Source organism: Mobula birostris, chromosome 27 (assembly GCF_030028105.1).
Source record: "Mobula birostris isolate sMobBir1 chromosome 27, sMobBir1.hap1, whole genome shotgun sequence".
Lineage (NCBI taxonomy): Eukaryota > Metazoa > Chordata > Chondrichthyes > Myliobatiformes > Myliobatidae > Mobula > Mobula birostris.
Genome location: NC_092396.1, coordinates 3,349,564 through 3,368,814, shown reverse-complemented (window position 1 = coordinate 3,368,814; position 19,251 = coordinate 3,349,564). Strand labels below are relative to the sequence as shown.

At 43.0% G+C, this 19,251-nt stretch overlaps 1 protein-coding gene across 3 annotated transcripts; it reads right to left on the bottom strand.

Annotated features, from left to right (window-relative positions):
* Positions 1–6,636: 6,636 nt before the first annotated feature.
* On the bottom strand, positions 6,637–18,997 carry taf10 (TAF10 RNA polymerase II, TATA box binding protein (TBP)-associated factor). Of its 3 annotated transcripts, XM_072245305.1 has the most exons (6): positions 18,843–18,997; positions 16,038–16,186; positions 14,900–14,964; positions 12,395–12,509; positions 10,801–10,919; positions 8,309–8,398 (listed from the first exon to the last, which is right to left on the bottom strand). In XM_072245305.1, exons 1-5 carry the CDS (start codon positions 18,898–18,900, stop codon positions 10,839–10,841), a joined length of 468 nt encoding a protein of 155 aa, XP_072101406.1. In that variant the 5' UTR covers positions 18,901–18,997; the 3' UTR covers positions 8,309–8,398; positions 10,801–10,838. The 3 variants fall into 3 exon arrangements, with proteins under 3 accessions (XP_072101405.1, XP_072101406.1, XP_072101407.1); XM_072245304.1 differs by lacking the exon at positions 10,801–10,919 and having other exon boundaries at positions 6,637–8,398; positions 18,843–18,981; XM_072245306.1 differs by lacking the exon at positions 8,309–8,398 and having other exon boundaries at positions 10,800–10,919.
* Positions 18,998–19,251: the final 254 nt, after the last annotated feature.

Sequence of the window (19,251 nt, the reverse complement as noted above, 5' to 3'; positions counted from 1 at the left end):
ACTAGAATGGTTGGGGGGTGGGAATCAAATTAAAGAGGCTAGGCGTGAGGAGGTTAGTTCACAACAGGGGGATGGGAACCAGAGCAGAGAGACAGAGGGGTGTAAAGTGAGGGTAGAAGCAAAAAGTACTAAGAAGAAAAGTAAAAGTGGCAGGCCGACAAATCCAGGGCAAGCATTAAAAAAGGGCCACTTTTCAACATAATTGTATAAGGGCTAAGAGAGTTGTAAAAGAGCACCTGAAGGCTTTGTGTGTCGATGCAAGGAGCATTCGTAATAAGATGGATGAATTGAAAGTGCAGATTGTTATTAATGATTATGATATAGTTGGGATCACAGAGGCATAGCTCCAGGGAGACCAAGGATGGGAGCTCAACGTTCAAGGATATTCAATATTCAGGAGGGATAGACATGAAGGAAGGGGAGGTGGGGTGGCGTTGCTGGTTAAAGAAGAGACTAACGCAATAGAAAGGAAGGACATAAGCCGGGAAGATGTGGAATCGATATGGGTAGAGCTGCGTAACACTAAGGGGCAGAAGACGCTGGTGGGAGTTGTGTACAGGCCACCTAGCAGTAGTAGTGAGGTCGGAGATGGTATTAAACAGGAAATTAGAAATGTGTGCAATAAAGGAACAGCAGTTATAATGGGTGACTTCAATCTACATGTAGATTGGGTGAACCAAATTGGTAAAGGTGCTGAGGAAGAGGATTTCTTGGAATGTATGCGGGATGGTTTTTTGAACCAACATGTCGAGGAATCAACTAGAGAGCAGGCTATTCTGGACTGGGTTTTGAGCAATGAGGAAGGGTTAATTAGCAATCTTGTCGTGAGAGGCCCCTTGGGTAAGAGTGACCATAATATGGTGGAATTCTTCATTAAGATGGAGAGTGACATAGTTAATTCAGAAATAAAGGTTCTGAACTTAAAGAGGGGTGACTTTGAAGGTATGAGATGTGAATTAGCTAAGATAGACTGGCAAATGACACTTAAAGGATTGATGGTGGATATGCAATGGCAAGCATTTAAAGGTTGCATGGATGAACTACAACAATTGTTCATCCCAGTTTGGCAAAAGAATAAATCAAGGAAGGTAGTGCACCCGTGGCTGACAAGAGAAATTAGGGATAGTATCAATTCCAAAGAAGAAGCATACAAATTAGCCAGAGGAAGTGGCTCACCTGAGGACTGGAAGAAATTCAGAGTTCAGCAGAGGAGGACAAAGGGCGTAATTAGGAAGGGGAAAAAAGATTATGAGAGAAAACTGGCAGGGAACATAAAAACTGACTGTAAAAGCTTTTATAGATATGTAAAAAGGAAAAGACTGGTAAAGACAAATGTAGGTCCCCTACAGACAGAAACAGGTGAATTGATTATGGGGAGCAAGGACATGGCAGAACAATTGAATAATTACTTTGGTTCTGTCTTCACTAAGGAGGACATAAATAATCTTCCAGAAATAGTAGGGGACAGAGGGTCCAGTGAGATGGAGGAACTGAGCGAAATACATGTTAGTAGGGAAGTGGTGTTAGGTAAATTGAAGGGATTGAAGGCAGATAAATCCCCAGGGCCAGATGGTCTGCATCCTAGAGTGCTTAAGGAAGTAGCCCAAGAAATAGTGGATGCATTAGTGATAATTTTTCAAAACTCGTTAGATTCTGGACTAGTTCCTGAGGATTGGAGGGTGGCTAATGTAACCCCACTTTTTAAAAAAAGGAGGGAGAGAGAAACCGGGGAATTATAGACCGGTTAGCCTAACATCGGTGGTGGGGAAACTGCTGGAGTCAGTTATCAAAGATGTGATAACAGCACATTTGGGAAGCGGTGAAATCATCGGACAAAGTCAGCATGGATTTGTGAAAGGAAAATCATGTCTGACGAATCTCATAGAATTTTTTGAGGATGTAACTAGTAGAGTGGATAGGGGAGAACCAGTGGATGTGGTATATTTGGATTTTCAGAAGGCTTTTGACAAGGTCCCACACAGGAGATTAGTGTGCAAACTTAAAGCACACGGTATTGGGGGTAAGGTATTGATGTGGATGGAGAATTGGTTAGCAGACAGGAAGCAAAGAGTGGGAATAAACGGGACCTTTTCAGAATGGCAGGCGGTGACTAGTGGGGTACCGCAAGGCTCAGTGCTGGGACCCCAGTTGTTTACAATATATATTAATGACTTAGATGAGGGAATTAAGTGCAGCATCTCCAAGTTTGCGGATGACACAAAGCTGGGTGGCAGTGTTAGCTGTGAGGAGGACGTTAAGAGGATGCAGAGTGACTTGGATAGGTTGGGTGAGTGGGCAAATTCATGGCAGATGCAATTTAATGTGTTTAAATGTGAAGTTATCCACTTTAGTGGCAAAAATAGGAAAACAGATTATTATCTGAATGGTGGCCGATTAGGAAAAGGGGAGGTGCAACGAGACCTGGGTGTCATTATACACCAGTCATTGAAATTGAGCATGCAGGTACAGCAGGCGGTGAAAAAGGCGAATGGTATGCTGGCATTTATAGCGAGAGGATTCGAGTACAGGAGCAGGGAGGTACTACTGCAGTTGTACAAGGCCTTGGTGAGACCACACCTGGAGTATTGTGTACAGTTTTGGTCCCCTAATCTGAGGAAAGACATCCTTGCCATAGAGGGAATACAAAGAAGGTTCACCAGATTGATTCCTGGGATGGCGGGACTTTCATATGAAGAAAGACTGGATGAACTGGGCTTGTACTCGTTGGAATTTAGAAGATTGAGGGGGGATCTGATTGAAATGTATAAAATCCTAAAGGGATTGGACAGGCTAGATGCAGGAAGATTGTTCCCAATGTTGGGGAAGTCCAGAACAAGGGGTCACAGTTTGAGGATAAAGGGGAAGCCTTTTAGGACTGAGATTAGGAAAAACTTCTTCACACAGAGAGTGGTGAATCTGTGGAATTCTCTGCCACAGGAAACAGTTGAGGCCAGTTCATTGGCTATATTTAAGAGGGAGTTAGATATGGCCCTTGTGGCTACAGGGATCAGGGGGTATGGAGGGAAGGCTGGGGCGGGGTTCTGAGTTCGATGATCAGCCATGATCATAATAAATGGCGGAGCAGGCTCGAAGGGCCGAATGGCCTACTCCTGCACCTATTTTCTATGTTTCTATGTGATGCCTCAAAAAAGTGGCATCCAGCATCAAGGACCCCCGTCACCCAGGACATGCTCTTTTCTCAATGCTACCACCAAGAGGAGGTACAGGAGCCTGAAGATAGACACTCAATGTTTTCAGAACAGCTTCTTTCCCTCCACCGTCAGATTTCTGAATGGACAGTGAACTCAGGAACACAACTCACTACCTTTTTTATTTTTTTACTTTCATTTTAGACTGCTCAGTTAATTTTTTTATATATACTTCTTACTGGAATTTATAGTTTTTTAAATTATGTATTGCACTATACTGCTACCACAAAGCAACGTATTTCATGGCATATGCCAGTGGTATTAAACCTGATTCTGCCACTTTGTACTAACATGGACATTTTGTTCAAATTGTGTAAAAGTCATGTCTGTTTTTCTCGGGAAGGTTGTTAAAATGATGCTGTGTGCCTATGAATGTTGTATTTTTTTTCATTGCATCTGCACATACATGTACTTGTGCATATGACAACAAACTCTACTCGGAAAGGAGATCCGCAGCAGGACATGGGGACCAGGGACTGAACATTCACTGATCCTCGATAACAGCTATGAGGTTATTTTCCTTTATGGGAAGATCTTCTAGAACTATACACAAAACCAGTCAGAACACAACTAGGGCACTGCTAGATGTGATGTAATGGGGTGATTGCAGTGATACACAACGGTGTTAAAACCAGAAAGTGGTAGCTACGGAGGGAAGATTGGGTAGGGCGGGATATTCTTTTAAAGTGGAAGCAGAGAGAAGAACAATTTAGGTGTATGAAATATCGAGAGTCCTAGTTTTAAAAAAATATCCATTTCCCTTTAGCAGAGTGCTCAAGTGGGTAATTCCCTGAGCAGAGGGCTCACAGGCTAGAGAGTGGGTAAATAAAGAAATTGGAAGGATTAAAGTGGAGATCGGGAAAAAACAGATTTCACCCAGAAGGTGAAAGGGTTGGGAACTCATTTTTTGAATGGGCTGGTAGACCATAAACCTCAGTATGGAAAGCATTTGATGGTTTTGAACCTGTACTCACTGGAGTTTAGAAGAATGAAGTATGGGGAGGGAAAATCTCATTGAAACAACTGAAAGGAGCAGATAGAGTGGATGTGGAGAAGATGTTTCCTATAGTGGGGGAGTCTAGGAGAGAGGGTACAGCCTCAGAATACAAGGATGTCCCTTTATAACAGAGATGAAGAAGTTCTTTAGTCAGAGGGCCCTGTGGAATTCATTGCCACAGACAGCTATGGAGGCCATCCACTTCCTAAGGTTGAGGCAAGCAAGACTCCCACCCCACCACCGCCCCCCCATCTTGACTGCATTTTACAGGAGCACCATTGACAGCATCCTGCCAAGATGCATCTCCATCTGGTATGGGAGCAATCCACCTGAAGTCCCCACAAAGGACACTGAGAACAGCTGAGAGGATCATTGGGGTCTCCCTACCATACATCGGGGGGCATTTATCAGGAGCGCTGCATACGCAGGGCCCTTAGTATTATCAAGGATCCCACCCATCCATCCAGCATCCTCTTTGACTTTCTACCATTAGGCAGGAAACGATACATTAAAAACAAGGATGGTCAGGATGAGAAACAGTTTCTTCCCCCAGGCCATTAGGCTTCTGAACTCTCGGCCGCATCATATTCCGAGTGTCACTGCTTAATCTGTTCAGTACTTCACAATATTTAATAGTAATGCACTTTAGTTTGTTATTTATTTATGATTCATCTGTAGATTTTATCCTTACCTTCATAAGTTATCTGGTGTTGTGTATTATGTGTTTTACATGCTGGTTCAAAGAAACATTGCCTCATTTCTATCTACATTATATACACTACGTACATATATGTAGTTAAATGGCAATAAAACTCACTTGTCACTTGTTGTCACAGTCACTGGGTATATTTAAAGCAGAGATTGATAGGTTCTTGATTAGCAAGAGTGTCAAAGATTAAAAGGAGAAGACAGGAGAATGGGGTTGAAAGAGAAAACCAATCAGCCATGACAGAATGGTGGAGCAGACTCGATAGGCCGAGTGGCCTAATTCTCCTAGGTAGAGGAGATGTACCCAAGAAATACAAGATCAAGTGCTGATATGTGGCATTAGGCTGGGCAGCTCCATTTTTGACCACCACAGGCACAGCGGCTGAATGCCCTCCCTCCTCTACCATAAATGTTCCACAATTGCAACTCCAACCTCGGTTTAATTCATCAAACCACTAATCCTATCAAAACTAAAACATTCCTCAGTACTTGACCAGCTGTTATTTTGATAATGTCATCAAAACATGAAGTGCAAATTTATTCTAAGAACTTTAATAGAATTAAGTAATCTTTCTTAGTACAGGCTTGAAACCACAGATCTGCATTGGTCGGGTGATTAATAAGCCCTTGATTCTAAAAGAAGAGAAATATTTATTTTGTTTTAGAGATACGGAACAGCTCAGCCGCACCACCCAGCTATTTAACCCTAACCTAATCACAGGACAATTTACAATGACCAGTTAACCTTCTAACCAATTCATCTTTGGACTATGGGACGAAACTGAAGGAAACACACACAGTCACAGGGTGAACGTACAAGCTCCTTACAGACGCAGTCGGAACTGATCTCTGGTGCCCTGAGCTATAACACCACCACACTCACTCTGCAGTACCGTGGCACCCTAATTCCTGTTCTCAAAGGCTCATGGCGCATGCATCCAGACAGGGGATATGGGATCCTGAAGACACAGACTCAGCGTTTTAGGAACAGCTTCTTCCCTTCACCATCAGAGTTCTGAATGGACAATGAACATTACTTTGCTATATTTGCTCTCTTGTTGCACTGCTTAGTTTTTTTATTGTATACACTTAGAGGCCACTTTTGTCAGGTACACCTGCTCCTTGATCCAACTACCTAATCAGCCACTCATGTGGCAGAAACTCAATGCATAAGAGCATGCAGGCATGGTCAAAGCGTTCGGTTCAAACATCAGAATGGGAAAGAAATGTGATCCAAGTGACTATGACCATGGAATGATTGTCAGTGCTATATGGGGTGGCTTGAGCACCTCAGAAACTGGTGATCTCCTGGAATTTTCACACACTACGGTCTCTACAGTTTACAGAGAATGGTACAAAAAGCATAAAACTTCCAGTGAGCGGCAGTTCTGTGGGTGAAACCGCCTTGTTGATGAGAGAGATCAGAAGAAAAAAGTCAGACTGATTCAAGCTGACAGGAAAGAAGTAGCAACTCAGATAACCACACATTACAAAACTGGTGTGCAGAAGACCATCTCTGAATGCACAACACACTGAACCTTGAAGCAGCAGAAGACCACACTGGGTTCCATTTTTGTACCAAAAGTGGTCACTGAGTATAAATTTCTTATTGTAATCTATAGTATATTTTATGCATTGCACTGTAATGCTACCACAAAACAAATTTCAAGACACATATCAGTGATAATAAACCTGATTCTTACCCACTTTACAGTAAGAAAACCCAGGGCAATTCAAGCCAAATCAAATGAACACCAAAACACTTAAACAGTATTAAAGTAAAATTAGATTAAAACAATAAGTTATAGGACCAGAATTAGGCCATTCGGCCCATTGAGTCTGCTCCATCATTCCCTCATGGTTGATTTAATATCGCTCTCAAACCCATTCTCCTGCCTTCTCCCCGTAACCTTTGACACCCTGACTAATCAAGAACTTATCAACGTCTGCTTTAAATACACCCGATGATTCGGCCTCCACAGCCGTCTGTGGCAATGAATTCCACAGATTCACCATACCCTGGCTGAAGAAATTCATTCTCATCTCTGTTCTAAATGAATGTCCAATTACTCTGAGGCTGTTCCCTCTGATCCTGGATTTACCACTATCAACTATCTGGATTTACCAATGTCTCCTCCACATCTACCCTAGCCAGACCTTTCAGTATTTCATAGGTTTCAATGCAATCCCCTTCATCCTTCTAAACTCCAGCGAGTACAGGCCAAGATCCATCAAACATGCCTCATATGTTAACCCTTTCATTCTCAGAATAATTTTCATGATCCTCCTGTGACTCTGTCCAATGCCAGCACATCCTTTCGTAGATAAGGAGCCAAAAACTGCTCACATTACTCCAAGTGCAGCCTGACCCATGCCTTATAAAGGCTCAACATTATATCCTTGCTTTTATACTCTAGTCCTCTCAAAATGAATGCTAACATTGCATTTGCTTTCCTTACCACTGACTCAACCTACACATTAAACTTTAGGGATAGTTGAAACAAAAAAATTCACTACATATGTCAGTGATATTAAACCTGATTTTTAAAAAAAACATTCCCGTTCTGGGGGAGGCTAATTATTTTTATTGAGTTTTATATAGAACCAGACGTGTCTACATTCTGATAAATATATCTGCAGTGGTAGTTTGATAAAGGCTTCTCCCTCACTTTGTCTATAGCTAACTTCATTTAAGATGAACAGGAGGGGCACAATGCAAAACTGGAGCAGAGTAGAAAGGGCTTTGATTGCATCCACACACACCCTCTCCCTCCAGTACACATAAAAGGATTAAGAGTTTCCTTTCCCTTTAATCGACTACACAAATCATTTATTTTGCTCTATATCCATAACACATTTACAAGTAGACACTTTTCAAATGCATCTATTGCAAAAAAAGACACTATTGCATCTGAATATAACATTACTCTCTTCTTAATGAATGACTAAACTTGTTATTTAAAAAAAACTGTTATACAGATCAATCCTCCAAAGGCCATCAGATGTAGTTATAATTTTGATACTAATCTCATTTTTAACTTATATCCTATTCCAAATTGGATCCCAACAAAGCTTCACAGAAAGGAAAATAATACCTCGCAAACTCATCCTGTAAGATTTAATAGAAACGTCAAATCTGTTTAATCAGCTGACCTAATAATTCAAAAAAATATGCTACCATAATGTGAGAAAAATAAGCAATCCTTCAAACAATAAACTATGTTGGGTGGAGATTCAAAAATACTACAGCACTTGTCACACTAGGAAAAGTCCAAGTTGGCAGCATGAGTCCTGTTGCACTGCCATTAGCTGAAAGCATTCAGAGCTGACGGTATACAGTCCTTCACAGACGTTGGCAAGTAGTTAACAGTTTGCTGAAGGTGCTTTCAGGTCTTTATGTAAAGTAATGAGGTTTCTTCACATTTATCCCATATTCAGAGAGAGCAGGAATTAAATCCTCCATGGTGAGGGTGTATTTTTTATCCTGAAAAACACAAAAAAAACTTAAGCATCTTACAAGATACGATTTCCTTCAAATCACCAATTTAGGTTTTTTTTTCCTACATCTCTTCCATGAAGGCAAAACAAAATGGAACAGGAAATAACAGCAAATGATTTAGGACGCCATGGTAGTGTGGCGATTACCCCAATGCTATTGCATCTCGGAGCATCAGAGCTCAGAGTTCAATTCCAACACCGTCTGTAAGGAAATTGTGCGTTCTTCCCATAAACCTCGTGGGTTTTCTCCCATGGTCCAAAGACATATTGATTGGTAGGTTAATTGGTCATTGTAAATTCTCCTGTGATTAGGCTAGCACTGAAAGTAGAGTGCTGATTTCCAGAGAGCTTATTTAAAGCAGGCTAGGAGAGGTTTTAAGTATTAAGGGTTGTACTCCTGAGCTGCATTAGTTATTATGATACACAAAATTTATGAGAAGGCAGGAGAATGGGATTGAGAGGGATAATAAATCAGCCACGATGGAATGATGGAGCAGACTCGATGAGCCAAGTGGTCAAATTCTGTTGCTATGTTTTGTGGTCATAGTAAGAGTTCTTATAATTACATGAGAAAAGATTAAGGGATTATCTGATAGATGTTAGGATTACAAAAATGAAGCAATATAACCGTGTATGCATTGACGAATGGATCTAATACCATTGAGATAAACATTTATTTTTTATTTATTTAGTGATACAGCACAGTAATAGTACAGCCCAGGGTGTGGCAGAGCTCAATTCCAGCGCCGTCCAAAGGGAATCTCTTGTATGTCCTCACTGTGGAATGCATGGGGTGTCCCCAGGTGCTCTGGTTTCCTCCCAAATCCAAAGACATACTGGGCAGGTTAATTGGTCATTGTAAATTGTCCCGTGATTAGGTTAGGGCAGGGGTTCTCAACCTTTTTTATGCCATGGACCAATACCATTAAGCAAGGGATTCATGCATCCCAGGTTGGAAACCCCTGGCTTTGGGTAAAATCAAGGTTGTGGGGTCGCTGGGCGACATGATTTAAAGGTCTGGAAGGGTCTATTCTGCACTGTATCACTAAATAAATAAATAAAACCTGTGTTCTAAGACAATGAAGCAGCAATTATCTGAGTGGAGTGCTGACTTCCTGATAGAACCTCTCATATGCCAGGTGATGAGGGTTGTACTCCTGAGCTGCATTCAAGCTATGACAATGAAAATGTAACACAGCTGGGTACTGAGCCTACATTTCCATCACAAACCTGCTGGAGTTCACTTTAAAAGTGTCTTTTGTCTCTTTGTTTCCGCAAGTTGTTGTAGCAAATAACGTCAGGTGCGTGAGCAAGGGAAAAGCTAACGATCAGAAACATGAGGTTGTTCTGTTTAAAGGCATTTTGAGACAGTGGAATGAATAGCAGAGTTCACCACTGAACCAAAGACCATGTGTAACACTTAAGTTAGAAAGGTTAAAGCAGCTTTATCTGAGAAAAGACGTGCTGGCATTGGAGGGGGTCCAGAAGAGGTTCATGGGAATGAAAGGGTTAACGTACGAGGAGTGTTCGATGGCCCTGGGCCTGTACTTACTGGAGTGCTCCTCTTCACTGAGGGGGGAAATCTCATGAAACCTATCGAATATTGGAAGTCCCCGATAGAGTGGAAATGGAGAGGATGTTTCCTATAGTAGGAGAGCCTATGACCAGAATAGAGGGACATCCCTTTAGAACAGAGATGAGAAGGAATTTCTTTAGCCAGAGGGTGGTGAATTTGTGGAATTCATTGACACAGATGGCAGTGAAGGCCAAGTTATTGGATATATTTAAACTATTGGTTGATAAGTTCTTGATTAGTAAAAGCGTTGAGGGGGGAAATAAGTCAGCCATTATGGAATAGCAGAGCAGACACTGATCCAAATGGCCTAATTTTACTCCTATATCTCACGGTTTTATTGAGGAATTAAGGGATTGAAGAACATGGCAGGGCTATTGCTCGTGAGGAAGGCACCAGAATAATCATGTAAAATAGTGGAAATCTTCATCTGGTTGAGCACACACAGAAAACATTCCAGTTGGATTCTGCATGGAGACTTGATGTGAAGGGCAGTCACTTAAGTCTTAACCAATAAATGTCTGAGGTACTTTGTTTTTTATTTCAGATTTATCAAATCTGCAGGGTTTTGATTTTCTACCAAAATGCTGTGGATGAGCCAGAAGGTCTGTCTTCATCTCGCAGGCGTGTGATGCTGAGGTTGTATAAGGTACTGGCGAGGCCTCACCTTGTGCACTGTGAACAGTTTTGGGCTCCTCATCCAAGAAAAGGTGTGTTGTTATTGGAGAGGGTCCAGGGGAGGTTCACAACGATGACTCCGGGAAGGAAAGGGTTATCATACGAGGAACGTTTGACAGCTCTGGGTCTGTACTCACTGGATTTGGGGGAGGGCGCAGGGTCTCATTGAAACCTTTCAAATGGTGAAAGGCCTAGACAGTAGATGTGAAACAGATGTTTCCCCATGGTGGGAGAGTCCAAGACAAGAGACCACAGCCTAGGATAGAAGGACATCCATTTAAAACAGAGATGCAGAGAAATTTCTTTAGCCAGACGATGGTGAATTTGTGGAATTTGTTACCACAGGCAGTTGTTGGGTGTATTTATGGCACAGCTTGATCGGCTCTTGATTGGACACAGCATCAAAGGTTATGGGGAGAAAGCTGGGGAGTGGGGCTGAGGAGGAGAAAAGAAAAAGGATCAGCTATGACTGAATGGTGGAGCAGACTCAGTGGCCCAAATGGCCCCAATCTGCTCCCATGTCTCATGGTCCTTATGTTTAATCTTCTGTAAGACAAGGCCACGCAATCCAATTCCAGCACGATTCAACCAAAATCATTTTAATTTGGAGGTTAATATCAGAAACAAGTTTAATATCACTGATGAAATTTGTTTTACAGCAGTACATTATAATGCATAATAAAAGCTATAAATTACAATAAAATTCTGTACTGTGTCAAAGTCTTAAGCACATAGATATATAGCTAGGGGGCCCAAGACGTTTGCACAGTACTGTAATTGTCAACGCGGCACAGACAGTAAGTTTGTAAATCTGGCTGGAGCAAAGGACGCTGGGAATGGCGAGGGTGGAGAGCCACAGGAGGGGTGTGGGACAGGTGGCAGAGAAGGAGTGCCGGGGCGGGGGAGATGGATGCAGACACACCCAACCCCGAGACACCAGGCAAGGTCATTTGATTCCAAACAATTGGTTTATTGATCATTACAGAATGTCTCTCTGGTGCTTCCCTCTCCCTCCCCTCTCCCAACCATGATTCCCCTCTCCCTGACCCCTTCCCACTCATAGTCCACAACAGAGACCCATATCAGAATCAGGTTTATCATTACTTACACATGTCATGAATTTGTTTTTTGCAGCAGTACAGTGCAATACATAAAATTACATATTAAATTAGAAAAATCTAAAAAGAAAAAATAAGGAAATACCTTTTTGAGAATGCTTTTTCCAATGGAAAAGTTGTCTGGCATGAATTCACAGGTAACATGATGAAAATTTAACATTTGGCAATTCCCCTGGTCTCTATCTATGAAGACGTGTTATGGCTAAGTGTGGTAACTAATAAAGAACAACAGATCAGAGACTGAGTAACTCCAAATTACAGGACTAACACACAACACGCTGGAAGAACTCAACACGTTAAGCAGTATCTATGGAGGTGAATAAACAGTTGATGTTTCGGGCTGAAATTCTTCAAGTGACCTGACCTAATGAAGGGCCTCAGCCTGAAGCATCGATGCTGCCTGACCTGCTGAGTTCTTCAGGATGTCTGTGTTGCCTTGGACTTCAGAATCTGCAGGAGCTCCTGTATTATAAATTACAAGACTCCAGCCGTATAAAGTATATGTTTTCAAAAGCTGAAACCTGCACATCCTATTCCTAGAATATTCAGATGGACAGAGACATCCTACAGATGTTCATGATTGTTTGAAACATCACCCCAAGTATGAACAAACCTTGCTTTTGTTTCTGGAGCTTCCCGATGCAGTTCCTTTCATTTTGCAATGCTGCAAGGCATCATTTGCAATGTCTGAGATGAACTTTTGTGCAGCCAGTGATATTAAACGAATTCTGTTAAGAAAACAATGTGATCAAAAGCCTGTGCAGACAACCAATTTCATAGTAAATCAATGTAAAGTGTTCATGAATATGTGGTTGTGTGCAAAAGTCTTTGGCACTCATATATAGCAAGGGTGCCCAAGACCTTTGCACAGTACTGTATTTGCAGTGTATGGGATATCCAGGGAAGGCTGTTGAAGATGCTTGTCATGTCCATTCCAGGACAGCTCACTAACATTTGTTCCCTTCTGGACATTCAGCTCTCACCTGTTTGCATGTGACAGCAACCACACCCTGTACACCACTTCCATAGCCAAGCTATGCCAGGTAAGGGCAGCTGGCAGCCTCACACCCCAGTGAGCCAGGCTATGCCAGTTAAGGGCAGCTGGCAGCCTCACAGGCTATGCCAGCAAGGGCAGCTGGCAGCCTCACACCCCAGTGAGCCAAGCTATGCCAGGTAAGGGCAGCTGGCAGCTTCGCAGCCTGGTGAGATAGGGTCATGTCTGTCCTGGCAAGTGAAGTCAGCTCCGGCAGATTGGGTGGATGAGATCTACAGTGAGATCCAATCGCCAAGGTGGTATTGCAATACTCCGTGGAGAGCGAAGGGCATGACAAGCATAGAAGATGTCATGGTCATCGTCTACAATAAAGATCCCGGTTCATGACACTTGTTTGTACCACTGGACCCGAACTCCCAAGGTTGGAAGAATGGAAACTGCCCCAGTGTATTGGCTTTCCTACTTTAAAAACTCTCCCACACAGATTTCCTGTCACTGTCGGACACAATTAACAACCACCATTGTATTTGTCAACATAGAGCAAAGAGCAAGTTTGTAAATGGATTTTGGGAATGGGGTGTGGGAAAGGTGGCAGAGGAGTCCGGGGGTTGGGGGGGGGGGGTGCGGGTTGGCACAGGTGTAGACAGACACCAGGCAAGGACATTTGATTCTAAACAATTGGCTTATTGAGTATTACAAAATATCTCTTTGGTGGTTCCCGCTCCGTCACCTCTCCCTTCCCCCAATCATGATCCCCCCCCCCTCCCTGCACCCTTCCCATTCACCGACCACAACAGGGACCCACATCAGAATCAGGTTTATCATCACATATGTCATGGTTTGTTTTTTTTTGTGTGGCAGCAGTACAATGTAATACATAAAATTACTACTATACTGTGCAAGTGTCTTAGGCATCCTGGCTAAACGTGTGCCTAAGACTTTGCAGTACTCTATTTAAAATTAATTAAACAGCCTTCTGAATCAATATTCTTTCATATTACTAAGCAAAAGGTGTAGCTTAAACCCCCTAGTAATGTTCCATGAGGGAACATTTCTATCACAGCTCAGGGCCTTGAAGTTCAGAGTTCAATTCTGGTGTCACCTATAAGGAGATTGTATGTTTCCCCATGACCACATGGGTTTCCTCCCACAGTTCAAAGACACACTAGTTAGTAGGTTAATTGGCCTTTGTAAATCGTGCTGTGATTACGCTAGTGTTAAATAGGTGGATTGCTGGGCAGTGCTGGGCCTGTTCCACACTGCATCTCTCAGACATCCCACCCTGCAAAAACTCATTTCAGGGAGGTAGCATCATCAATTTGCAAGAGACTTCCGGGAGAGGTGGGATGTTTGCAATAGAGTAGCTCCTTAGCAGCTGGCCAGCTAGCTTAAACAACGTTAGCTATGCTAATGAACGAATGACACCTGTTAAACTCACCTCAACATGTCTTTTACAGTCTTAACCCACGATGGGCAATAGAAAAGTCACTGTTGCAAACAGTGCAGCGAGCAACACTGTCATTATTTTGACCCCTATTAGGCAGGGGTACACTTTAGTGTAGTCTGGGGTGACGTACGTTTTATATATTTGTTTTTAAACACTCTGCCATGGCGCACTCTCGCTCGCTCTCAAAAAAATTGATTTCTGTGATACTGTATATAATTTGCAGGCATCAGGGAGCCACTATTAATATGCGGGAGACTCCCGGACCTTCCGGGAGAGGTGGGATGTCTGATCTCTAAACCAGGGGCTCCCAGCCTGGAGCCCACAGACCCCTCTTAATATTATATATTAAAAAAAAAGGGAACTCCTGCTCTAAATAAATAACATTCAATTAAATGCCAACAATTATGACCAACAACCTTTGGATATCTATTCATAAACAGACATTGGGGGGGGGAAGGGGGCAGAGATTTCTTGAATTTCTTTATCCATTGAGGAAAATTTTGTTGCAAAGATAGGCACAACATGGTGGGATGAAGGGCCACTGTATTGTTCTGTGTGGGCCTAAAATTAAAATAACAAACTGAAGCTTACAACAACTTTGAAGCATTTTAAAGCAAGGGCTCTCACTGTAGAAACATTACCAATATTACTACTAGAATGTGAAAAGGCAAACTTACATGCGAGGATCAGAAGCCTCAAACCCTGCTCGATTCAAATAGTATCCTGTCACAGCATCTGGTATCTAGAGTGTTCGAGAAATAAACAGCATGTTCAAGTTCATTGTCACCTATCTGTACAAATATACATCCAAACAAAACAACATTCCTCCGATCACAGTGCACCCACAAAACACACAGCACACATAGCACATAACAGAACATATTACCACAAGTTAATAACCGATAATTTTATAGGTATGTAAAAAGTGAATTAACTATATGGTAGAAAATGTTTTACTGCCAACTGTCAATTTCCTAGGCAATGACAACTCAATAGAGATTTAACAAAGTCAACACAATACCATCTATACATTCTGAAACTGCTACAACATAAAGCATGCTTTCCAAAATGTCTGTACTCATACTAACAAGAACTCCAACACCAAATTTTAAAAAGATTTATTTCCAAAATAAAGAGTGTGGAACAAGTTGGCAGTGGAATTGGTGGAGAATTTTAGATAAGAACATGGATGGGACAGCTACAATCCAAGTTATAGGTTGATGGGTAACAGACTAGATGGGCCAAAGGGCCTGTTTCTGCACTGTAGTGTTCTATGATTTTATAATACCATGTTTAACCTGTGTGTGGTAGAACAAGGAATGCTATGGCCACACCCAAGGTGCTGTATTGGGTGTTTATTTTAGCATTGGCAGAAGAGCAGTAGTAAAGTTTAACCCAAAAATCACTGAAAGTGACAGGAATCAGCTTTGTCAAAGGTTCTGCTGATTTGAGAATGAGCAGACGTAACTTTTTTTCATGTAAACGTTCTACACTTTACTATTTCATCTGGTGTTTGTTTACTGCACAGGAAGATTATGCCTTAAACCAAGCAAAAAGATCCACACTTCCCTCAATCTTCTGCATTTTCAATCCTTCAGGTACATGCACCTGTAGCCCAGTGTTTTAATTTCACTGACTGGCACCTGGTTTTTGACTTATTGTCGAACAAGAATTAGAAGCTTGGCCTGACACTCACAGTAGAGTGGAAAAACTTGCCAAACCTTTCAGTAAATGGTTTATTTACTTAAGTGACATCATGAGGAGGAAATGGAGTGCAAGCCGCAACCTGCATGACTGAAATGAAGATAAACTTACTGTTGGTGTATAATCTTCTAATTGCATTAGGAAATCTGCCAGTGGCGTTGTTGATATAACAGGTTTGACATCCCCGTTTGCAATCCCTTGAGGAACGTAGACACCATTTGAAACCGATGTATCTGTGGCAGAGGCAGCAGCATTTGGAACTGAAGAGACAGGGAGGAAAGCAGCACTGATCAGCACATAGCAAGAGAAATCTAAACAGAAACAAATGCACTTTCCTTATACTCTCTGAAGCTAAATGTTAACTGTCTTATGTCATTAGGATCAACTGTATTTGCCAAATCCATTAACACGCATTAGAAATTTGTGAGTGTGTTGGTCAGGGCACTACATGCAAAATTATATTTTTAGAATTTTAGAGGTGGGTAGCGGGGTGGAGATACATCTCTACCAAAGGAGGTGTAAGGCGCTCCTTCCCTCCGCTAGCCTGCTGGTCACTCTTGGCCAAGGTGTAGCACCTGCTTTGCACCTCCCCCCCCACCCAACAAGGATCACATGAAGCTATGGAAGTAGGTGATGGTGGATGGTCATAAGAGCAGCTGGTGCATATCACCAGTCCAGGTTCTGCAACCACTGATACCAGGCAGACAATCTCTGAAGAGTATTGATAACAGCTGGGGTCACCCATCTTGTAACGACACTGCCCAGAAGGCGGCAATGGCAAACCACTTCTGCAGAAAAAAATTTTGCAACAACAGTCATGGTCACAGAAGGACCATGATCCCCCTTGTCATACAACACATAACAAATAAACAAATGAAAATTAGAGGTTAAAGTACAGACATGGAGTAAAATGTGTACAAATACATAAATACCAACATGTATTTACAATGTAAACAGCATTATAAAAAGTAGTTTAACGTGTTTACAGAGCAGTGATGGGGTAATCAATACAGAGGGGCGGGTGGGGCTAGCTAGAATGGTTCATTGGATTAATGGCCGGGGGAAGAAACTTTTGAGATAATGTGAAGTTTATGTTTTGCTAGCCCCAGTTCCAGAAGGGAACTTTTGGAAAAAGACTTTTATTGGATGGGTAGTGTCCACATGACTTTGCCTGCCTGCTTCTTTGTCCTGCACGTGTGCAAGTCCACCCCCTCCCTGCCCCCTATGAGGACTGGCTTGGGGACCTCTGGTTTCCTCCTCCTGAAGTCAATAATCAGCTCTTGTTCTGCTGCCATTGGAAGGGGTTGTGGCACCAGTCAGCCAGATTTTCAATCTCCCTCCTATATGCCAGTTCGCCGCCTTTCATTCAGCCTCCGACAGTGGCGTCAGCAGCAAACCAGAATATGGCATTAGAGCTGTGCTTAGCCACACAGAATCAGAATCAGCTTTATCACCGGCATTGTTGTGAAATTTGTTAACTTAGCAGCAACAGCTCAATGCAATAAATACTGTAGAAAAAAAATAAATAAGTTATAGTATATGTATATTGAATAGATGTTAAAAAATCATGCAAAAACAGAAATAATATATTTTAAAAAGTGAGGTAGTGTTCACAGGTTCAATGTCCATTTAGGAATCGGATGGCAGAGGGGAAGAAGCTGTTCCTGAATCGCTGAGTGTGTGCCTTCACGCTTCTGTACCTCCTACCTGATGGTAGCAGTGAGGAAAGGGCATGCCCTGGGTGCTGGGGGTCCTTAATAAAGGATGCTGCCTTTCTGAGATACCACTGCTTGAAGATGTCCTGGGTATTTTGTAGGCTAGCACCCAAGATGGAGCCGACTAAATTTACAACCCTCTGCAGCCTCTTTCAGTCATAATTGTAAGACAAGTAGAACGGGGGGCTGGGCACACAGTCTTGTGGTACACCTGTGCTGATGGAGTTTGTAGAGGAGATGTTGCCAATCCAAACTGACTGGGGTCTGTGTGAGGAAATCGAGGATCCAATTACACACGGAGGTATTGGGGCCAAGGACTTGAAGCTTATTAAATAGTTTTGACAGGGTCATAGTATTGAACGCCAAGCTGTATTTGATAAAAGGGATCCTGATGTATGCATCTTTGCTGTCCAGATGTCCCAGGATTCCAGGCACAGACTAGATGGGCTGAAGAGCCTGATTCTGTGCTGTACTTTTCTGTGACTCTGGCACTTCACTCAATCAATGAGCTGGCATCTGCTGTGGTCCTGTTGCTCCGGTCAGCAATTTGGAGCAGATCCAAGTCACTTCTCAGGCAGGAATTGATATGCTTCATTACCAACCTCGCAAAGCACTTCATCACAGTGGATGTAAGTGCTGCTGGACAACACTGTATTTATTGAGGCAGGTTACCACGTTCTTAGGCACCAGTATAATTAAGGTCTGCTCGAAGTGGCTGGGTACCTCAGCCTGCCAAAGCGAGAGGTTAAAAATCTCAGTGACCACTCCAACAGTTGATGACCAACAGTCAGGTACACTATCTGTGACACAGTGCTGCTCTTTGACAAGAACCACGGTGGCTGGATAAACGTACGGCTGGGTAGTGCAGCAAATAATTCAAATAGACTATAGACAAGAGTATAGCCTGGAAGAAGAACTCGAACTATGTAGCAAATCAAAATAATAGGACCGCGGAAAACTTCTAAAGGAAGGAAAACAGCACAATCCCCTTAAAGGCTGTCCCCGACCTCCGACCCCTGCCCCCTACACGCCCCTTAAACACCAGCCATACGCCATCCACTGTCCCGCTCCGGGCTGAGCTCTGAGCCGGTGACCCAGGCCCGACCCACACACCGACTCCTCTTCCCTTACTTCCCTCGGGATATAGGCCGCAAGCGCGCCGCCCATCCATCTACAGCCCCGTCCCTCCGTGTACACTCACCGTTGCCAGCCGCGGTACTAACAGCCGCGCTGCCAGGCGGCCCTCCCTCCGCGTTCATGGCGCTCCCGCTCACTAAGGTGCCACCATCCTCAGGCCGCCCCACATCCGGTCCGTCCCGCAAACCCCACCGGCTCCTCCCGACCACTCTAGGTGCGAGAACAACAATGGCGTCCCGGCTCTTCCTTTAAACCCCTCCGGGCGCTCACGCAGACCGAGGTGCCAACACTTCGTTCCACCTGTGAGGCTACTGTCGGTGGGAAGGTGTTATGTATTAAGTAATTACACCATAAAATATAAATATAAAATACCGTCCACATTCTGACGGTAATTAGAGACTAAATTATTAAACAAACCAGTTGAAAGAGTGAACCTCATCAGGAGAGACTCTGCATTGAAGTGGTGGATGTGG

Coding starts and splice junctions, on each gene's coding strand:
- taf10 (XM_072245304.1), bottom strand. CDS start 18,900: ATGAACGCGGAGGGAGGGCCGCCTGGCAGCGCGGCTGTTAGTACCGCG. Junction 14,965..16,037: donor TAGAAGATTATACACCAACA/GTAAGTTTATCT, acceptor CGAACACTCTAG/ATACCAGATGCTGTGACAGG. Junction 8,399..12,394: donor GCTCCAGAAACAAAAGCAAG/GTTTGTTCATAC, acceptor TGTGTTTTTCAG/GATAAAAAATACACCCTCAC.